The 16,846-nt window shown below is 44.8% G+C and overlaps 1 protein-coding gene across 3 annotated transcripts in view; it reads left to right on the top strand.

Moving 5' to 3' along the window:
- The window catches only part of LOC146812939 (uncharacterized), a 280,949-nt gene that overhangs the window by 102,277 nt on the left and 161,826 nt on the right, over positions 1 to 16,846 (top strand). For all 3 annotated transcript variants that reach the window (XM_085619981.1, XM_085619982.1, XM_085619983.1), the window contains exon 4: positions 11,021 to 11,128. In XM_085619981.1, coding sequence (XP_085476107.1) covers positions 11,021 to 11,128 — 108 coding nt within the window. The remainder of the gene's footprint in view (positions 1 to 11,020; positions 11,129 to 16,846) is intronic.

A 16,846-nucleotide genomic window follows, 5' to 3' on the forward strand; every position in this document is an offset into this window, starting at 1 on the left:
TCGGTCCTCATCCTCCTGGACCTGTCAGCCGCCTTTGACACGGTCTGCCACCGCACACTAAAATCACGCCTCCAAGAAGCCGGAATCCAAGAGAAGGTCCTGGAATGGACCACATCTTTCCTCTCCGGCAGAACCCAGAGCGTCCGCCTATCCCCCCCCCCCCCCTTCCGCTCCAAAGCCACCGTCATCTGCGGCGTACCCCAAGGATCCTCCCTCAGCCCGACGCTGTTCAACATCTACATGGCCCCCCTCGCCCACGTCGCCTGCCAGTACGACCTCAGCATCATCTCCTACGCTGATGACACCCAGCTGATCCTCTCCCTCACCAAGGACCCACACACCGCCAAAACCAACCTCCACGAGGGAAGGAAGGCCGTCGCAGAATGGATGAGGAACAGCCAACTGAAGCTGAACTCGGACAAGACAGAGGTCCTCATCCTCGGTTCCACCCCCACAGCTTGGGACGACTCCTGGTGGCCGACCATGCTAGGAACAGCACCGACACCCATGGACCACGCATGCAACCTGGGTATCATCCTCGACTTCTCCCTCTCCATGTCGAAGCAGGTCAACGCCGTCTCCTCCTCTTGCTACAACACCCTCCGCAGGATCTACAAGTGGATACCCACCGAAACAAGAAGAACGGTGACCCAGGCCCTCGTCAGCAGTAGGTTGGACTACGGCAACGCACTCTACGCAGGTATCCTGACCAAACACCTGCGACGACTGCAACGTATCCAAAACGCCTCCGCCCAACTGATCCTCAACATCCCTCGCTGCAGCCACATCACCCCCCACCTGAGAGACCTACACTGGCTCCCCGTCGAAAAGAGGATCACCTTCAAGCTACTTATCCACGCCCACAAGGCCCTCCACAACACCGGACCAGCATAACTCAACGACTGACTCAGCTTCTACACCCCCACCTGCCAGCTCCGCTCAGCCAGACTCGCCCTCGCCACTGTCCCCCGCATCCAACGAATGACCGCCGGAGGAAGATCCTTCTCCTTCCTCGTAGCCAAGACCTGGAACACCCTCCCTACCCACCTGCGGCAGACCCAGGACCTGCTCACCTTCAGAAGACTTCTCAAGACCTGGCTCTTCGAGCAGTAGCAGCACCCCCCTCCGCTCAGCGCCTTGAGACCCTCACGGGTATGTACTGCGCTTTACAAATACGATGATTGATTGATTGATTGACCCAGTATGTCTACTCTTCCAAGTCTCCTCCTGTCGCCTTCGGCTGCTCCTGCGTCGGATCCCTACGCGCCCATGGTTTTTTACGGTCCTTGAGGGCTTTTTGTTGTGACTTAGGGCACACAAAGATTTCGACGTGCCATTCATCGTGACCCTAAGTCTAGCCGGATAAAGCATCGCATAGTCCAGGCCAAGGTCTCTCATCTTCCATTTCAAGGGAATAAACTGCCTCCTTGCTTCCTGCACATTCGTGGTGAAATCAGGGAAAAGGGAGAGGGATAACCCCTCCTACTACAATTCCTTCAACTCTCTGGCACGTAATTTCTCCCTATGGAGTGAATTACGTTGTTCGAACTGCAACTTAGGCTGTGTTTTATCGACTTTACCCATATTTGCAGGAGGTCCGGTCTGCCAGTTGCGGATGTATGACATTACAACGCGGGTTTTTACAACGCGTGCAGTTACATCGCGTGCGTTACAACGCATGCGATGTTATAACGCTATGCCATTACAACGCAAGTCTTTATATCGAATTGCGCTAGATGGCGTGCTAACATTACAAAAGTGTAATTTACTATTCCAACTCCAGTCCACTTAACAGTAGGGAAGGTGTTGGGATAGTAAACTACACTATTTGTAATGTTAGCACGCCATCTAGCGCAAGTCGATGTAAAGACTTGCGTTGTAATGGCATAGCGTTGTAACATCGCATGCGTTGTAACGCATGCGATGTAACTGCACTGCGTGGTAAAAACCGCGTTGTAATGGCTGTTCCCTGCCAGTTGCTGTCTACTAGCTTTGTCTGGGCACAATGAGGGGGATCCCCTTTCCAGCTGCAAAGATGGCAAGGTCATACACCACTCTTGGTGCTTCTCGTCTGATTAATAGTTGTGCTATGTAGTCCAAGTCCTGGGGGTGTAAGGCTATTCAAGGCCAATGCTTCCTCCATTGTCCCCGGATAAGGAGCAACACCCACATCTCCCAGGGTTTACAAGCAGAGAAGAGGCGTGAAGTCAGACACTATTACATTACACTCTGCTCACGAAGAAGCACCTCAATCTCCTTGCCATTCAATATTGTGCGAGCCTCTCTCATCAGACACCATCTTTGCAGGCCGATTATCGGTCCCCTCAGATCTGCCCACAACGCTGTGCTACAACGCCTGATTACAGTGGAGCAGGTATTGTAATGTGAGGCGAGTGCTCTGTGATAAGACCGTGTTCAAAAATATCTAAGAAGTGCCCTTATGAAAAACTTTAATAAAAGGGTCTTAGGACATGGTTAATAACACAGGCGGGATATAGTGAAGATAAAAATTGTCCTTCAATATCCCTAGAATAGAGGTCAACTAGTTTCAGCCTTCTACCGGGTTCATGAGGCTTTCATCAGGACCAATGTGAAGTAGCTAAAAAGGTGAAGTAGCCACAAAAAGTGCAAATATCAGCACACGTACTAAAGTGTGCTGTGAGTGTGGTGGGTATGTTGTACTTACAGACCCATGAAAGGTAGCTATCTGTAATGCAAAAGCATACAACATGAACAATATACATATATAATCAAAGCACAGTTGGTTTTCTTTACTTGCATTCATGACGGTCTCAGGAAGCCAGACTCCGTGCATTAATTAATGCACTCTTGTCTCGTGGGCAAACAGGGCCTGCTGGGTTGCAGTCTCATTCACAGCTCTCCATAATTCATGTGTGAAGTGCCTCTCGTCTGAGTTCAGAGGAGGCATTATTTAAAAAACAAAACAATGACCATATCAAATTTGACAAGAGATGTGTAAAACAACCTTAGTTAGTCTGGAGAAAAGTGTTGTCTTCTACGAGCACAAAACAAACAAGGGCATTGTGTTCCAGTATTTATCCCTGAAACTAACTGTGAGGCCTACAGAACAACAACGACTGACTAAAGACATGCGTTATTGGCATTTTGTTGAGTTTGTAATAACATGTATAAACCACCCATCTTAAAAAGATGCTAACATAAGAGGGAACACTAAAATGGAGCATGGAGCATGGAGCACTAAGTGTAATCCCTACAACAGCCACTAAATACTTACATGACATATATTTACTTTCAATTCATAGAGAAACATAGAAAACTTCTCTGCTTTACAGCAAGCATTCACCACTCCAAGTTCAAGATCTTGTCTAGTGGCTTGAAATGGGCTTTGAATGTGTTCTTTATTTGAATGGTGGCAGCGTAACATGTTGAGGCATATTATATTCTCCATTTCTATAATTTTGGCTGACCCAGGTCCCTGTTCACCAAAAAGTATTAATTTGAATCTGCAGCCAATGCCAGAAATCCTAACCGCGGTTCTGGACCCAAGTGAGTGAGATTTGTCAGGTGTCTGCTGGATGAGAAACTCGTTGAAGTAACCGAGAGACACGTGTCCTCCATTCTAGGCCCTAATGGACTCTTGCATTTCATGGTTCTGAGTGTCAGTTGTCAAGGACATATATTGAGAGTCTGCCATTCCCGTCCCCCGTAAACTGGATACACTATCTCAGATAACTAATGCTTCAGTTTTGGCCAGATTGTCCCAGGAAAAAAAGCATTCAGGAGGCACCTTTCTCCAAAGTGTATCTTTGGAAATTACTCGGGTCTGGAGTGTGCACATGGGTCATCAGTCTCAAGGTGAACAGTAATATCAGGTAAACATATTGGATCCTGGCACACGTCGCCTTGCTCTGGAGCTGCCTTTCTTGTTTTGTATTAGATTCCATCCTGATACAGGTGGGCAATTCTACAAAAATATACTATTGGAGCTTAACAAACGCAAGCTTCCTTTTAAGTGAGGTTTACACAATTTGGCACTTCTTACTTCTGCTTGAAGGAATTGAGTTAATACATATGATTAGCACAGTGTATCTAATGTCAGCCCGTTTAATTATACTCGTAATAAAGCCCGTTTCCGCTAAACTCAGCTTCTATGATAGAAAGGGCCGAAAGCAGGACTGCGGCCATCTTGGATTGTGACTCTCTCTCTCTCTCGTACTATGATCACGTGGTTCTCCGAGCCCACCATTTTCCCAATTTAGCATGCACCAGTTGAGAAGACAGGCTGAATTGTATTTACGACCGAGAAGCAAGGTCACATCTGCTAAAGGGAGTATCAAGCGAATTCCTTTAGACCTGGGACGAGAAGGGAGTCACCCCGCCGACCTTCTCTCCTCAAAGATAGTAACCCTTTTGTATAGCCGAAACTAGATATGGGATGAGCTCATTAGGAGCTCCTGGACTGGCTGGTACTTTTCCACCTTGTAAGGCTTTGTATGTTGAACTGATAATGTATAAAAGTGTGATTCTGTCAAGGAGCCAGCAGTCTTCCTCGGTGCACCTCATGGGTGAGGATCGATGAGGCTCCTCTATGTAGAGTTCTGTTTGTGGCCAATAAACGCTTGAACCTTCTACGTTGCCAACTGCTCATTATTTGACTTACATTGCGGGCCACTGGTAAGTGTGGCCCTTGGGACACGATTTAGATTACTTCATGCTGAACATGAGCATTACACCCATTCCTCTTCTAGGGCGTCAGAGCACCAACATGGAGGAACTGAGCAGATACCTCACAAAAGAACACATCTGAGTCCTGAATAATAGTGTTTTAAAGCAGTCCCTAAAATACAAGGAGCCCCGTACATTAACTTATTTGCTACCACTGTAAATGCAGGTTGAAGAGACTTTGCATCGAGGTTGCCTTAGTCTACCTCCAGGTTGCATGTCCTGCTGAGAGACTGTAAGAAATAAGTGATGGAAGGAATTTGTTTTCAACCACTGTCATTCTAGATAAAGACCAGCCATGTGGATGTAAGACTTCTTCCAGTAGCAACAATCCATCCTGAACTGCTAGGCCAATCCCTTTCTGTCAGGAGCACAAGCAACCCCAAGACAGTTTAGGCCTACTTAGAGTACAGCAGGAGAGCTTTCATGTTTTTACAAGATCCAGCTGCGTAAGTCCATGGACAGAATATCCAATCCTTCTGCCTGCCAAGCATGAAATTATTCTTAAATTGTGTTTTTGTTTTTAGCTCTTACTACAGATTGATGCAGCTCTTGTGTCTCGGAGACCTATTGTTACACCGATTCTTATATAACTACTTAAAGTGGGCTTGGGGAGTGCTTACTTTAAGACAGTGGTTGCAGGTAGTGCCCACAGGCACTCATTCATGTGGGTCAAGATTTATGTTTCCAAAGGTGATGATGAACGGAGCATTTGAGCAAATCAAACACTCACCCCCAGTCAACTGATCTGGGTTTAATCCATCATTCTTTAGCTCACTCCACCACCCCAGTTCAGACATGGCCATATGCAAAACAGTCTGACCCTGTGCCTCATGGGAGCAGTCCAGCCCGAACTGCCAAGCCATGTCTTCCCTGGACCAGAAACAAGCATCCTGGGACCAGTTTCTGGCTATTCAGCCGTCATCAGCCAGGCTAGCTTGAATCCAGTGGCAAAGTGAGCAAGGGACCCACTACTGGGCATACCCTGCCAACTTAGGGCGAACAAAGCGATACCAAAGGGGATGATGGACGGAGCGTTTGAGCAAATCAAACACACACCCCCAGTCTTTGGTATCGCTTTGTTTGCCCTAAGTTGGCAGGGTATGCCCAGAAGTGGGTCCCTTGCTCACTTTGCCACTGGATTCAAGCTAGCCTGGCAGATGACGGCTGAATAGCCAGAAACTGGTCCCAGGATGCTTGTTTCTGGTCCAGGGAAGACATGGCTTGGCAGTTCGGGCTGGACTGCTCCCATGAGGCACAGGGTCAGACGCACCTCCCCCGCTAATAAGCAGTGACTTCCCTCCACTCCCTCCAGACCATTCCACTCCGGTCGGAGGGAGACTATCACAGTTTCTACCTGTCTGGAATTCCATCACTACGGACAAGTGGTTAAGACAAATTATCCAGTATGATTAGTCACTGCCTGGAACTTACTGCTACTCCACCCAATATCCCACCCAAACAGCGCTCAATGTCCGGGGAACATCTAACACTCCTAAAACAAGAAGTTCTTTCACTGCTCCATAAGCTTGCAATAGAGCCAGTTCCCATACCACATCAAGGAACAGGGGTTTACTCCCTGTATTTCCTAATCCCCCAAAAAGACGGCACCCTAAAACCAATCCTGGATCTCAGACCTCTGAATTTCTACATTCAATCAGATCATTTTCACATGATCATTCTTCAGCAGGTTCTTCCACTGCTTCAAAGAGGCGACTTCCTTGCCAAAACTAGATCTCAAGGACGCCTACTTCCACATTCCCATACACCCTGCTCAAAGGAAATACCTAAGATTCACAGTGGACAGACATCCTTACCAGTTCAAGGTCCTTCCCTTTGGGGTGACCACAGCACCCAGGGTGTTCACAAAATGCCCTGCATTTAAGAAGGCAGCAAATCCACGTATTTCCATACTTGGACGACTGGCTTATAAAAGTCAAGTCAACAACCAGTGTGTTCATCACACTTATCAAACTATCCAGCTGTTACACAACTTGGGGTTCACAATAAACTACACCAAGTCACACCTACAACCCTCCTACATACATCAGTATCTAGGAGCCACAATGTATCTAGGAGCCACAATAGACACCAGCAAAGCTCTGGCATACCCCAATCCAGCCAGGATAGCCAGAATGCAAACCCTCATCAACAAGTTTCAGCATCAACACTCTTCCAGCACGAGTGTTTATGCAATTAATAGGGATGATGGCCTCTTGCATTTTCATCGTACCTCACGCAAGACTTCAGATGTGCTCCTTACAGGAATGTTTAGCACGTCAGTGGAATCAGGCTCATGGAAAACTTACAGATGTGGTGTTGGTAGACAGCCACACACATCGCTCTCTGCAGTGGTGGAACACATAAAACCTTTCCAAAGGGCGGCCGTTCCTAGAGTCAGTTCCACAAATAGTGCTAACAACAGACGCATCACTCACCGGCTGGGGAGCACATCTCCTAAATCACACAATTCAGGACAGGTGGACCACTCAACAAAAAGCGCTCCACATCAATCACATAGAGCTACTGGCAATATTTCTAGCCCTAAAGTCATTCCAAGTACATCTTCTCAACAAGGCTGTCTTAGTCCGGATGGACAATATGACAGCAATGTACTACATACAAAAGCAAGGAGGAACACATTCTTTGCAGCTGTCTCACCTAGCGCAAAGTATATGGAGGTAGGCCATTCCACAAAACATATATCTCCTGGCAGAACATCTTCCAGGAGTAAACAATTAGATAGCGGATCTGTTAAGTCATCAGACTCAACAAATACACGAATGGGAACTTCATCCACAAGTTCTTCAACCCTTTTTCCAAATATGGAGCCAAGCAGACCTAGATCTGTTCGCCACCCACGCAAATGCAAAATGCCCCACCTTCGCCTCCAGGTTTCCACACCCGTTGTCCAAGGGCAATGCGATATGGATGAACTGGTCAGGCAGATTTGCGTACACTTTTCTGCCACTCCCAATCATTCCACTAGTAGTACGCAAGCTCAAACAGCAGCCTCTCAAGATGATCCTGGTTGCTCCCACATGGGCACGGCAACCATGGTTCACAACACTCCTCAAACTCTCAATAGTCCCACACCAAAAACTACGTCCCTCCCCATAACTGCTAACGCAGAATCATGGAGAGATAAGGCACCCCGATCCAGCACAACTGAATCTAGCAATCTGGCTCCTCAAATCTTAGAGTTCGGTTACCTGAACCTCCCACCGGACTGTATGAACATTATTAAGGAAGCCAGACGCCCCACTACTAGAGCTTGCAATGCAGCTAAATGGAAAAGATTCATCATTTACTGCAACACCAATAAATTGATCCATTAGATGCTTCAACTCATAATATTATTTGTTATTTAATACATCTACAAAGGTGCAATCTTGCTTACTCATCAATCAGATTACATGTAGCTGCTCTCATGGCCTACTAACAAAACAGACAACATTTGTCATTGTTTAGGGTACCTGATATCAAAACCTTCATGGAAGGCCTTAAAAGGATAATTCCACCCAGACTGCCACCATCTCCAGTGTGGAATCTAAACATTGGGGCAGATTTATAATAACTGGCGCATCCCTGCATATCAGCAGGGATGCTCCAGTTATTTTGCGCCCCAGCTCCGCCATCATGAATGCGCCGCATTAATAATGCGGCGCACCATGGGGCAAAAACGGCACAGATGCGTCACGCATCTGTGCCGTAAAAGTGGCGCATTGCTGGAGTTGCGCCGCAAGCGCGACGCAGCTCCAGCAATGCTCTGGGGGGCCCTATCTGCACAATGCTGCGTCAATCCTTACGCCTGCTTCAAGCAGGCGCAGGGTTTTGACGCAGCATGGGCTCAAAAGTGACTGAGTGAAATCTTGTAGATTTCACTCAGCCACTTTTAGGAGGCGTTCTTGCGCCGGAACGCCCCCACCTGCCCTGGAACGCCTACATGTGGCGCAGGGCTTTACAACGTGACGCATCTCCCAGATGCGTCACGTTGTAAATACCCCGCACCATGGCGCAGGATTTGCGCCGCTGCTGCGTCACAAAAGTGACGCAACGGCGGCGCAAAAGTGGCGCAAGTGCAACATAAATCTGCCCCATTGTTCTTACTAGACTCATGGGTCCCCCATTTGAGCCTTTACACAAATGCGAATTACAATTCCCTACATGGAAAGTAGCTTTCCTTGTCGCAATCACTTCTCTCAAGGGAGTAAGTGAGATCCAGGCTTTAACTATACAAGAACCATTCTTACAATTACATCGTAACAAAGTGATTCTTAGAACAAACCCAAAATTTCTGCCAAAGGTAATTTCTCCATTCCATCTTAACCAATCCATAGACTTACTACTGTTTTTCCAAAACCCTGATTCTGTCGGAGAAAGAGCTCTTCACACGCTTGACGTCAAAAGAGCTTTACTTTACTACATAGACAGGACTAAACCTTTTAGAAAAATAAAACAGCTGTTTGTAGCTTTTTCTCCACCTCATAAAGGCAACCCCATCTCCAAATCTGGAATTGCCAGGTGGATAGTCAAATGCATTCAGATATGCTATCAAAAAGCAAAGCGCGCATTAACAATTTCCCCTAGAACGCACTCAACACAGGCTTCCATGGCATTCCTAGGGAACATTCCCCTAGAAGACATTTGTAAGGCAGCAACATGGTCTACTACACACACCTTCACCAAGCACTATTGTGTAGATGTGCAGGCAAAGGAACAAGCTTCTGTAGGCCAGGCTGTTCTTAAGACACTTTTTCGAACCGCTGCAACCGATATAGGCGACCACCTCTAGGGGAGACACTGCTGTACAGTCTATGCACGAGTGTGAATTCTGCAGCTCATATGCCTCGAACGGAAAATGCTACTTACCAGTATGCATTTGTTCTTGGCATGTAGAGCTGCAGAGATTCACACGCCTACCCACCTCCCCGAACCTGTATCTGTTCCAGTGTTATCTTATTTAGATACATTCTCATGGAAATCTTTCTGTTCTTACAAACTCCATTTCCCTTCATGGCGAAAAACAATCTGAGGATGGAGTTGATGCCCATGCGCACTATCATCCAAGGGAGGAGTCACCTATCTCGTGACTACAAAATACTTCTTCCAAGACAACAACAAGGTGCAAGCATCCGAGCTCAACACCAGATGGTGATCTATGCACAGGGTGTGAATCTCTGCCGCTCTACATGCCAAGAACAGATGCATACTGGTAAGTAGCATTTTTCTTCAATCAGCAGAGATCTAGTGTTTAAGCAAATATGCTTCATTCCTGCTAAAGATATGCACATTTGTGTTTTGGGATATCACTAGGGGTGGGCGGAATTTGCATAGTCGCGCTACGCAAAGCTCTGCGAAACGGTAAAAAATCTCTGCGAGCACGCAGAGTTCTGCACAAGGAATTGCTTGTTCCGCCCGTTTACGATGCTTTTTTCCTGTTTGCGAATGCTGTTTGCGTACTCGGGGGGGAAATATCTTGGGAACACGCATTTTGAAAGCGCAAACAAGTAAAAGATTCTGCGAAGATGCGGATCAGGGAATTTTTGGCAATTCTGAGTTCTCCGCGGAACGCGAAATTACCCAAATTCCGCGTTCCGCGGAACGGAATTTACCACCCAGGCCTAGTTATCACACACAGGGCACAGAGTGGGACTGTAAACAAGAAAAGAGTCAACATTTTGTTGACTCCCTTTGGATTCACAGATTTCCAGTTTTGTTAACAATTGTACTATTTGCTCCAAGTCTAACAAATCGGTTTTATTAGGACCTTATTGTGGGTATAGTTTGTTATCGGTAGACTGTTTTCCCAAGTGGGCTCAAATAAAGTAGATTAATCAACCCACAATGAAGCAGTAATTCCGTTTCTTGATGACTATTTTTGGAGGGATGGACTTCCGGAAAGTATTATAACTGATAACGGGTCTCAGTTTGCTTCTTCCAGTTTGTAAGAATGTTTTAAGAAAAAGGGTATATCGCAAAGGAAAATTGCCTAATATGCTCTCCACATAAATGGACAAATAGAAAGCATGAAAAAGATAAAAACCTTGTCTGTAAGTTACTCCCAGAGAATCTTGAGTACAGGAGATTTAATAAAAAATAAAGTTGTCCTTTACAGATAAACACATTTGCAAAGAAATTTAAGATAGTTAGATTTGGAAGAATTTCAGCTAACCTCAATGCATCATGGTGGAGTTTTAACAGGCTGTTGAAAATTAACAATAGCCCAGAGAATTCTGGTGATGAGTTGAGTTACTTTATTCCACCAGTAATATGGATTGGTATTTTAGAAGCGCCTCTGCTCCTTGTTTTACAGGATATCATCGCACTGCTGCTGCTCCAGCGAATACTACTGACATCGACGGCCCGTCTGCTAACGAGACGGTCCATGCCACAAGCGGAGGGGAGCGTCATGGATCAACTGGTAAGGAGCCTCCATTAAGTGACATTAATCTTTACAAATCACAGTTACAAAGGAAAGCAATGCTAATGGTCAATGGTTGAAGTTTGCAAATCTGTGAGGACAAGAAAGTTACCTAAAGAAACCAGCATTGGCACATCCAATATGTCTGGCCTTTTCATAACTGTAAGCACTTAACATACTGAGATGCACATACTTGCATACTTAGATATGCAAAGTAGGACAATTTGATTTCCACAATGTGAGATTAGTTAATTATAGCTCATTATCAAAACAGTGAAGTAAAAAACAAGTTCGGTCACTACAGTGTTGAACTTGGCTTACTAAAATTGGTTCAACAAAAGATCATGCCCAGTGTTGTGTGGGAATGAGGTGCATTCCTTAAAATTATTTCTTATCAATTAAATCAAACAGGATATATATATTTAAGTTAGCAACATTTATAAACACTTATAATGATCCAGTGTTGCCTTCAGAAGTGGTTACGTGTTAAAGGGACCCTGTAGTACATGGCAGCTCCTAAGGCACCTCTGAATTTGGATGCAGTGATTAACTGTGGGTCTCGTTGAATGTTTGTGTTTGTTTGCAGGTTTATTAGCTCAGCCTTTTCTCCCTGGTGCTTTGCTGCCAAACTCCCTCGCTCCACTTCTACCACTCAAAAGCAGAAAAGAAATACATATATGAAATAAATAACTGACTTGTTATTTGTTGTGCAAGGCTCCTGCCTTTAGGAATCTTTTGTTGTTCTCAGATCAAATGCATTAAACAGCTAAATATGCATGAGCTTCTTAAAGAATCAGAACCAGCCTGCTGCAATTGTGGAAAAGGGCCTCTCCCTCAGTAAAGTAGAATATGAGCTGAGGGTGTGTAGGGAAGCAGCCTCGGCCACAAACCTTCCAAGAGAACCCCCTTGTCTGCCTTCAAGCATTCACAGCAGCTGTGATAAGAGACTGCTGCCTTCTCCCCTACAAGGCAATGAGAGTGAGGGACCAATGGAACGATAAACATTCAACTGTGCTTCACATGTTCTCCGACCTGCTTTGAAACCAGGACAACACGAGCAGGCAAACAATACACAGAAGCATGTACACCTCAATATAAAGTGTGCTATGAATGTGATGCTTAATATTGGCCACCCATGCACCCATGCACCATGCGCCACCAACCTATGGATCCATGCACAGCAGTGTGGTGTCAATCCTGGTCAGATAAAAGGGGAGGTCCCAGCAGAGATGGAGCAATGGAGAGAAATGAAGGAGCTGCACTGACTGGTGACACAGAGTAAAGAACTGAGACATCAATGCTGTTGGTGAGTGATGTCTTCACAAGGAGCAGAGGTACTCGGTACAAAGAGTGGGAGGAGGAAATTTAAATTCGAACGTACTAAAATAAAGAATTAAAAGAAATGTATGCTGTGGCTTTTTTTATGATGGAGCGCTGCACCGGTGGGCAGAGGCAACCTCATTAGCCATGTGTGGGGCTCAAACCAATCAGAAAGGTGTCAAGTTATCAGGTTGCTTATGGGGTATCGCCAATCAATGATGTCCTTTGAAAGGACTACATAACAGAAATTACATTTTCAACAATGAGAAGCTCTATACATATCTTGAAACTAATGCAAAACTCCTGAAATGAAAGGTCCCTAACCTACAAACTCTTTCTAAGATGACAGTACTGTGTGGCACAGTCCTTCATTGCAATGAAGACACACTATGAGGAAGTTCGCAAGGTAGTTCGCAAGGTGGCCTTAGGAACCACTTGCTTAACCTGACAAGATATCCATTGAGGATCAAACTATGCAACAGGCACAGAGGCCAGTGCATCTGAAAACATAGCAAGATTGAGAAAAGCATGTCTCTGGTTGTCAGTACAATATAGATAAAAATCGAAGGGTGGCCGAGTAGCTTAATGTGCACTGAAGTTCACTCATCTCTGCAGCATGTAGGAATTGTATGACTCCTCTGACTAGACTGTGCTACCAGAAGTGCAGAGGAGTGTCTGCCTTGAGTCTCTTCCAAGATCTCTGGCTGGCATGGACAGGGGCCACCAGTCTGCCACAGCAGGAAGTGCTGATTCATGCAGGCTGAAGAGCTGCGCATGGTCCATTCGGGAGCTGTCAGAGATCCCATCTGTGTCTGCTAGCCATACGGGAGGGGATATATCTTCCTCGCCAGGACAAGAATGGGACAGAAAATATACCCTGGCCCCAAATTGAGTGCCCCCCTCCCCATTTAGCAAATCGGACAATTAAAATTCTATTCCATTCTTGGCACTTCTAAAGTGCGTGGCTACACGGCGGGCCTCCCAGAGTTAAAAGATCGTAGCAGTGATCCTTATGCCAAAAATAAAAAGGTCTCCAACATTTTCCTGAAGCTTAGTTCCTCCTTATTCTTTCTTAGAGCTACTTGTAGCTCTTAGAATGAACAAGTACTGGTCCTGGTGGCCCACATTTTCAAGTTAGGGCAATTTTGAACTTGTCAAGACACCATGTGTGTTTTGCAATGTATTAGAGACTGCATGCAATTAGGCTTGCTGGCTGGAATGTTTGTTCAAATATCAGGGAAATCAACATTAAAATCCGCTGCACCACACCCACAATCAGCCCCCCAAAATAAACCTACATACTGACCTGTCACAGGATCTACCCTTATAAATAACAAAGATATTTTTTGGAAACATTAAGAGACGCAACCGTTGAACTGGCCACTTTTCCAGCCTGCTGAGATGATTTATAAGACCGCTTGACACAGACTGTAGATCTTCAAACAGTAAAAGAAATTGTCACATAATATTTTAGCCCTTGCAGAAATGTGTCCCTTGTCTTGAGAGAGCCATTCGATTTTGAGGGAAACAAATCTAGGTGAGGCACCAAGGAAGGAAAAGGAGTGTGAGACAATGGCAGCTGCAGCCACAGGACACTAGGAGCGGTGGGTGGCAATCTGCAATAAGTTGTAGAGGCGTGGAACAGGACTAAAAACGCAATCTGCCACTCCCCATCACCCCTGAAGCCACCGATGTCCTCAAAACATCGACAAAGCAGGACGGGTCAGCACTTCCTCCGCTGAGGAGCCTCGAGGTATCTGGAGAGTCACAGTTAGGTGACCATGGTAAGTCTCTCCCTCGTATGCTCTTCAACTTTCATATTCGAATTAAAACTGCTGAGACATATTGTTGTGTCCTTCAGGGCACATTAAAAACACTGGACACAATTTAACTGTCCGCTTTATTCGTGGGATCAACGAGCCATCGCACCTCACACGATAGAAGAGAGGTCCCAACTGACATTTCATGGAACGAACACACAGAGTATTCCCATGACAACAAAAGGAATTCTCTGTGAACAGAAACAAGCACATCTAAGCACAACATATTACCTCTTTTTGTATAAACAAAACAAGTTAAAACAATATAAATAAAAACAAAATATAAAAAACAAAATGTAAATGTACAAAGAATTGGAAAGCTACTAAAGTACATTAAAAGTACAGAATAAAATATAGTTAATGCATAAGCATGAAAAATGCAAGAAAGTCAAACTTAAACACAATGAAGGTGATAAATGATCACAAACAGGAAGTTGAATAAAGCGTGACAGACAGTTAAAGCGTTTTTAATGTGCCCTGAAGGACACAGCATCATTTTTGGCGACGAGGATGGGATGCGAACCCACGCGTGCATAGCACAATGGATTATCACAATGGATTATCTCTTCTATCGTGTGAGGTGCGGTGGCTCGTTGATCCCATGAATAAAGCATGACAGACAGTTAAATTGTGTCCAGCGTTTTTAATGTGCCCTGAAGGACACAACATAATTGTTGGCGACGACTGGGCGAGCCACCGCAGCATTTGCAGCGTTCAATTTTGAACTGTATATAAGGATAATAAGAAGAGACATATACAAGTCTGATGTCTGAAGAAAAGAAGATTTATATGCAAAAAGTGGAAGATTAATTGTTCTGGCAGTTAATAAGAAGACATCCGTATGCGAAATCTTAAGGTGCCCTACCTCCTCCAGCGGCTGAATATTCACGAAGAGAAGTCTGAGCACTTCTACAGCGGCAGAACGACCCACTGGTGAGGAGGTTAGCGGGAGGTGCATGTTGTTGTTAAGATTACTCGCGTTTAGACGGTGTGTATGTCCACTTTACACCATCTGGTGCAGTCAACACTCTGTATAAATCGTAACAGGAGCTGTTCATCTATCAGACTCTGCTTGGGAATGATGACGCAGTAGAACACTGCGTGGGGAGTTGGCAATCGGTCTACGTCATCAGCCCATCAGGAATTCAACTATCGTCAGCACGTTGTACGAGCGTGCGTGAAGCTAACGTCAGCACAATAGCATTGTGGGATGTAAATTACGGAAGTTCGTGACTGGATATAAATCTTATGTCACAGCGGAGCTTTTCCTGATAAATAAAGCTTCAAAGCGGAGGCTTTCAAAACTATTCAGCTTTTATTTCTTCAGCGTCGAGTGCATTTTGAAGGTGGTTGAGCGAGGTGAAAACAATTTACTCGCATTGAGCAGCATTCCAAGTGGGTGACTTTTCTGTGGTGCTACGTGAATATATTAATAGCTCTATTGGAGTTTCCTTTTTGTGTGTGCGTTACATCACATTCAGATTATCATTTTTTTAAAAGATTTTGGTGTTTGAAAATCTTTTCAGATGACTCATAGGGTGTTATTGTAAACTGGGAATATTTTTTTTTCTCACTTCACTTCAAGGAAAAATACTCTACTTTTATGCACCTTATGCTCTTATATCACCCTGTCAGAGTTTGAAAAATGTCATATTTATTTATTTGTAATTTATTTGGAATCGGCACAAGTTAGCTGTTAAATTTTTAGTAACATTATGCAATCTGTAAACCCACCACCTCCATTTTTGGAGAGTCCAGGTACGCCGCAGATTCAGTGGAGACAATGGTTTGATGCCTTCGAAACTTACATTGGCGCATCACGATATAGGGCTGAAAGAAAGAAGTACCTTCTTTTAAATTCACTAGGATTTGAAGGAAGAGAAGTTTTTAAACACATTCCTGATATTGCATTGGCAGAGGGTGAAGTTATTGATGAATATCAGGAAGCTGTTAAGAAGATGGTGATTAAATTTGATGTCCAGCCAAGTTTGGTAGTCTTGAGGCACAAATTGTTTAAGCGTGCACAATTGCAAAGTGAAGATGTAGATACATATCTTAGTGCATTACGTAAATTATGTGCTGAGTGTCAATTTGGTGATTATCGAGACCAACTGGTTAGGGACCAATTTATTGCACATTGTCTGGATAAACTGATTCAGCAAAAGCTGCTGACTATGGGTAATCCTACCCTTGAGGAAATTATAAAAGTGACTAAAAGTGTAGAGTTGGCGCAGAATTCCATTAAGGAGCTAAATATGAATTCTACATCAAAAGAATCTGTCAATGTTGTTGCTTCTGCAAATAATAATAGTAATTCAACACGAAAAGCGAAAACTATTGAGAAGGGCATTTAAAAAAAAAAAAAATATTTGTTACAGGTGTGGTTACCCCCCACATGGTAAGGACTACAGATTTTGTCCAGGGAAAAATGCTAAATGTCACCAGTGTGGTAGGATTGGGCATTTGGCGAAAGTGTGTCAGTCCAGTGTTGTCAAGAATGAAAAGGTTAACTGTGTGGTCAAGGATGAGCAGTTATCCGAGAGTGATATTGTGCAAGATTTCCAAGATATGATTGTCA

This window comes from Triturus cristatus, chromosome 7 (genome assembly GCF_964204655.1).
Source record: "Triturus cristatus chromosome 7, aTriCri1.1, whole genome shotgun sequence".
NCBI lineage: Eukaryota > Metazoa > Chordata > Amphibia > Caudata > Salamandridae > Triturus > Triturus cristatus.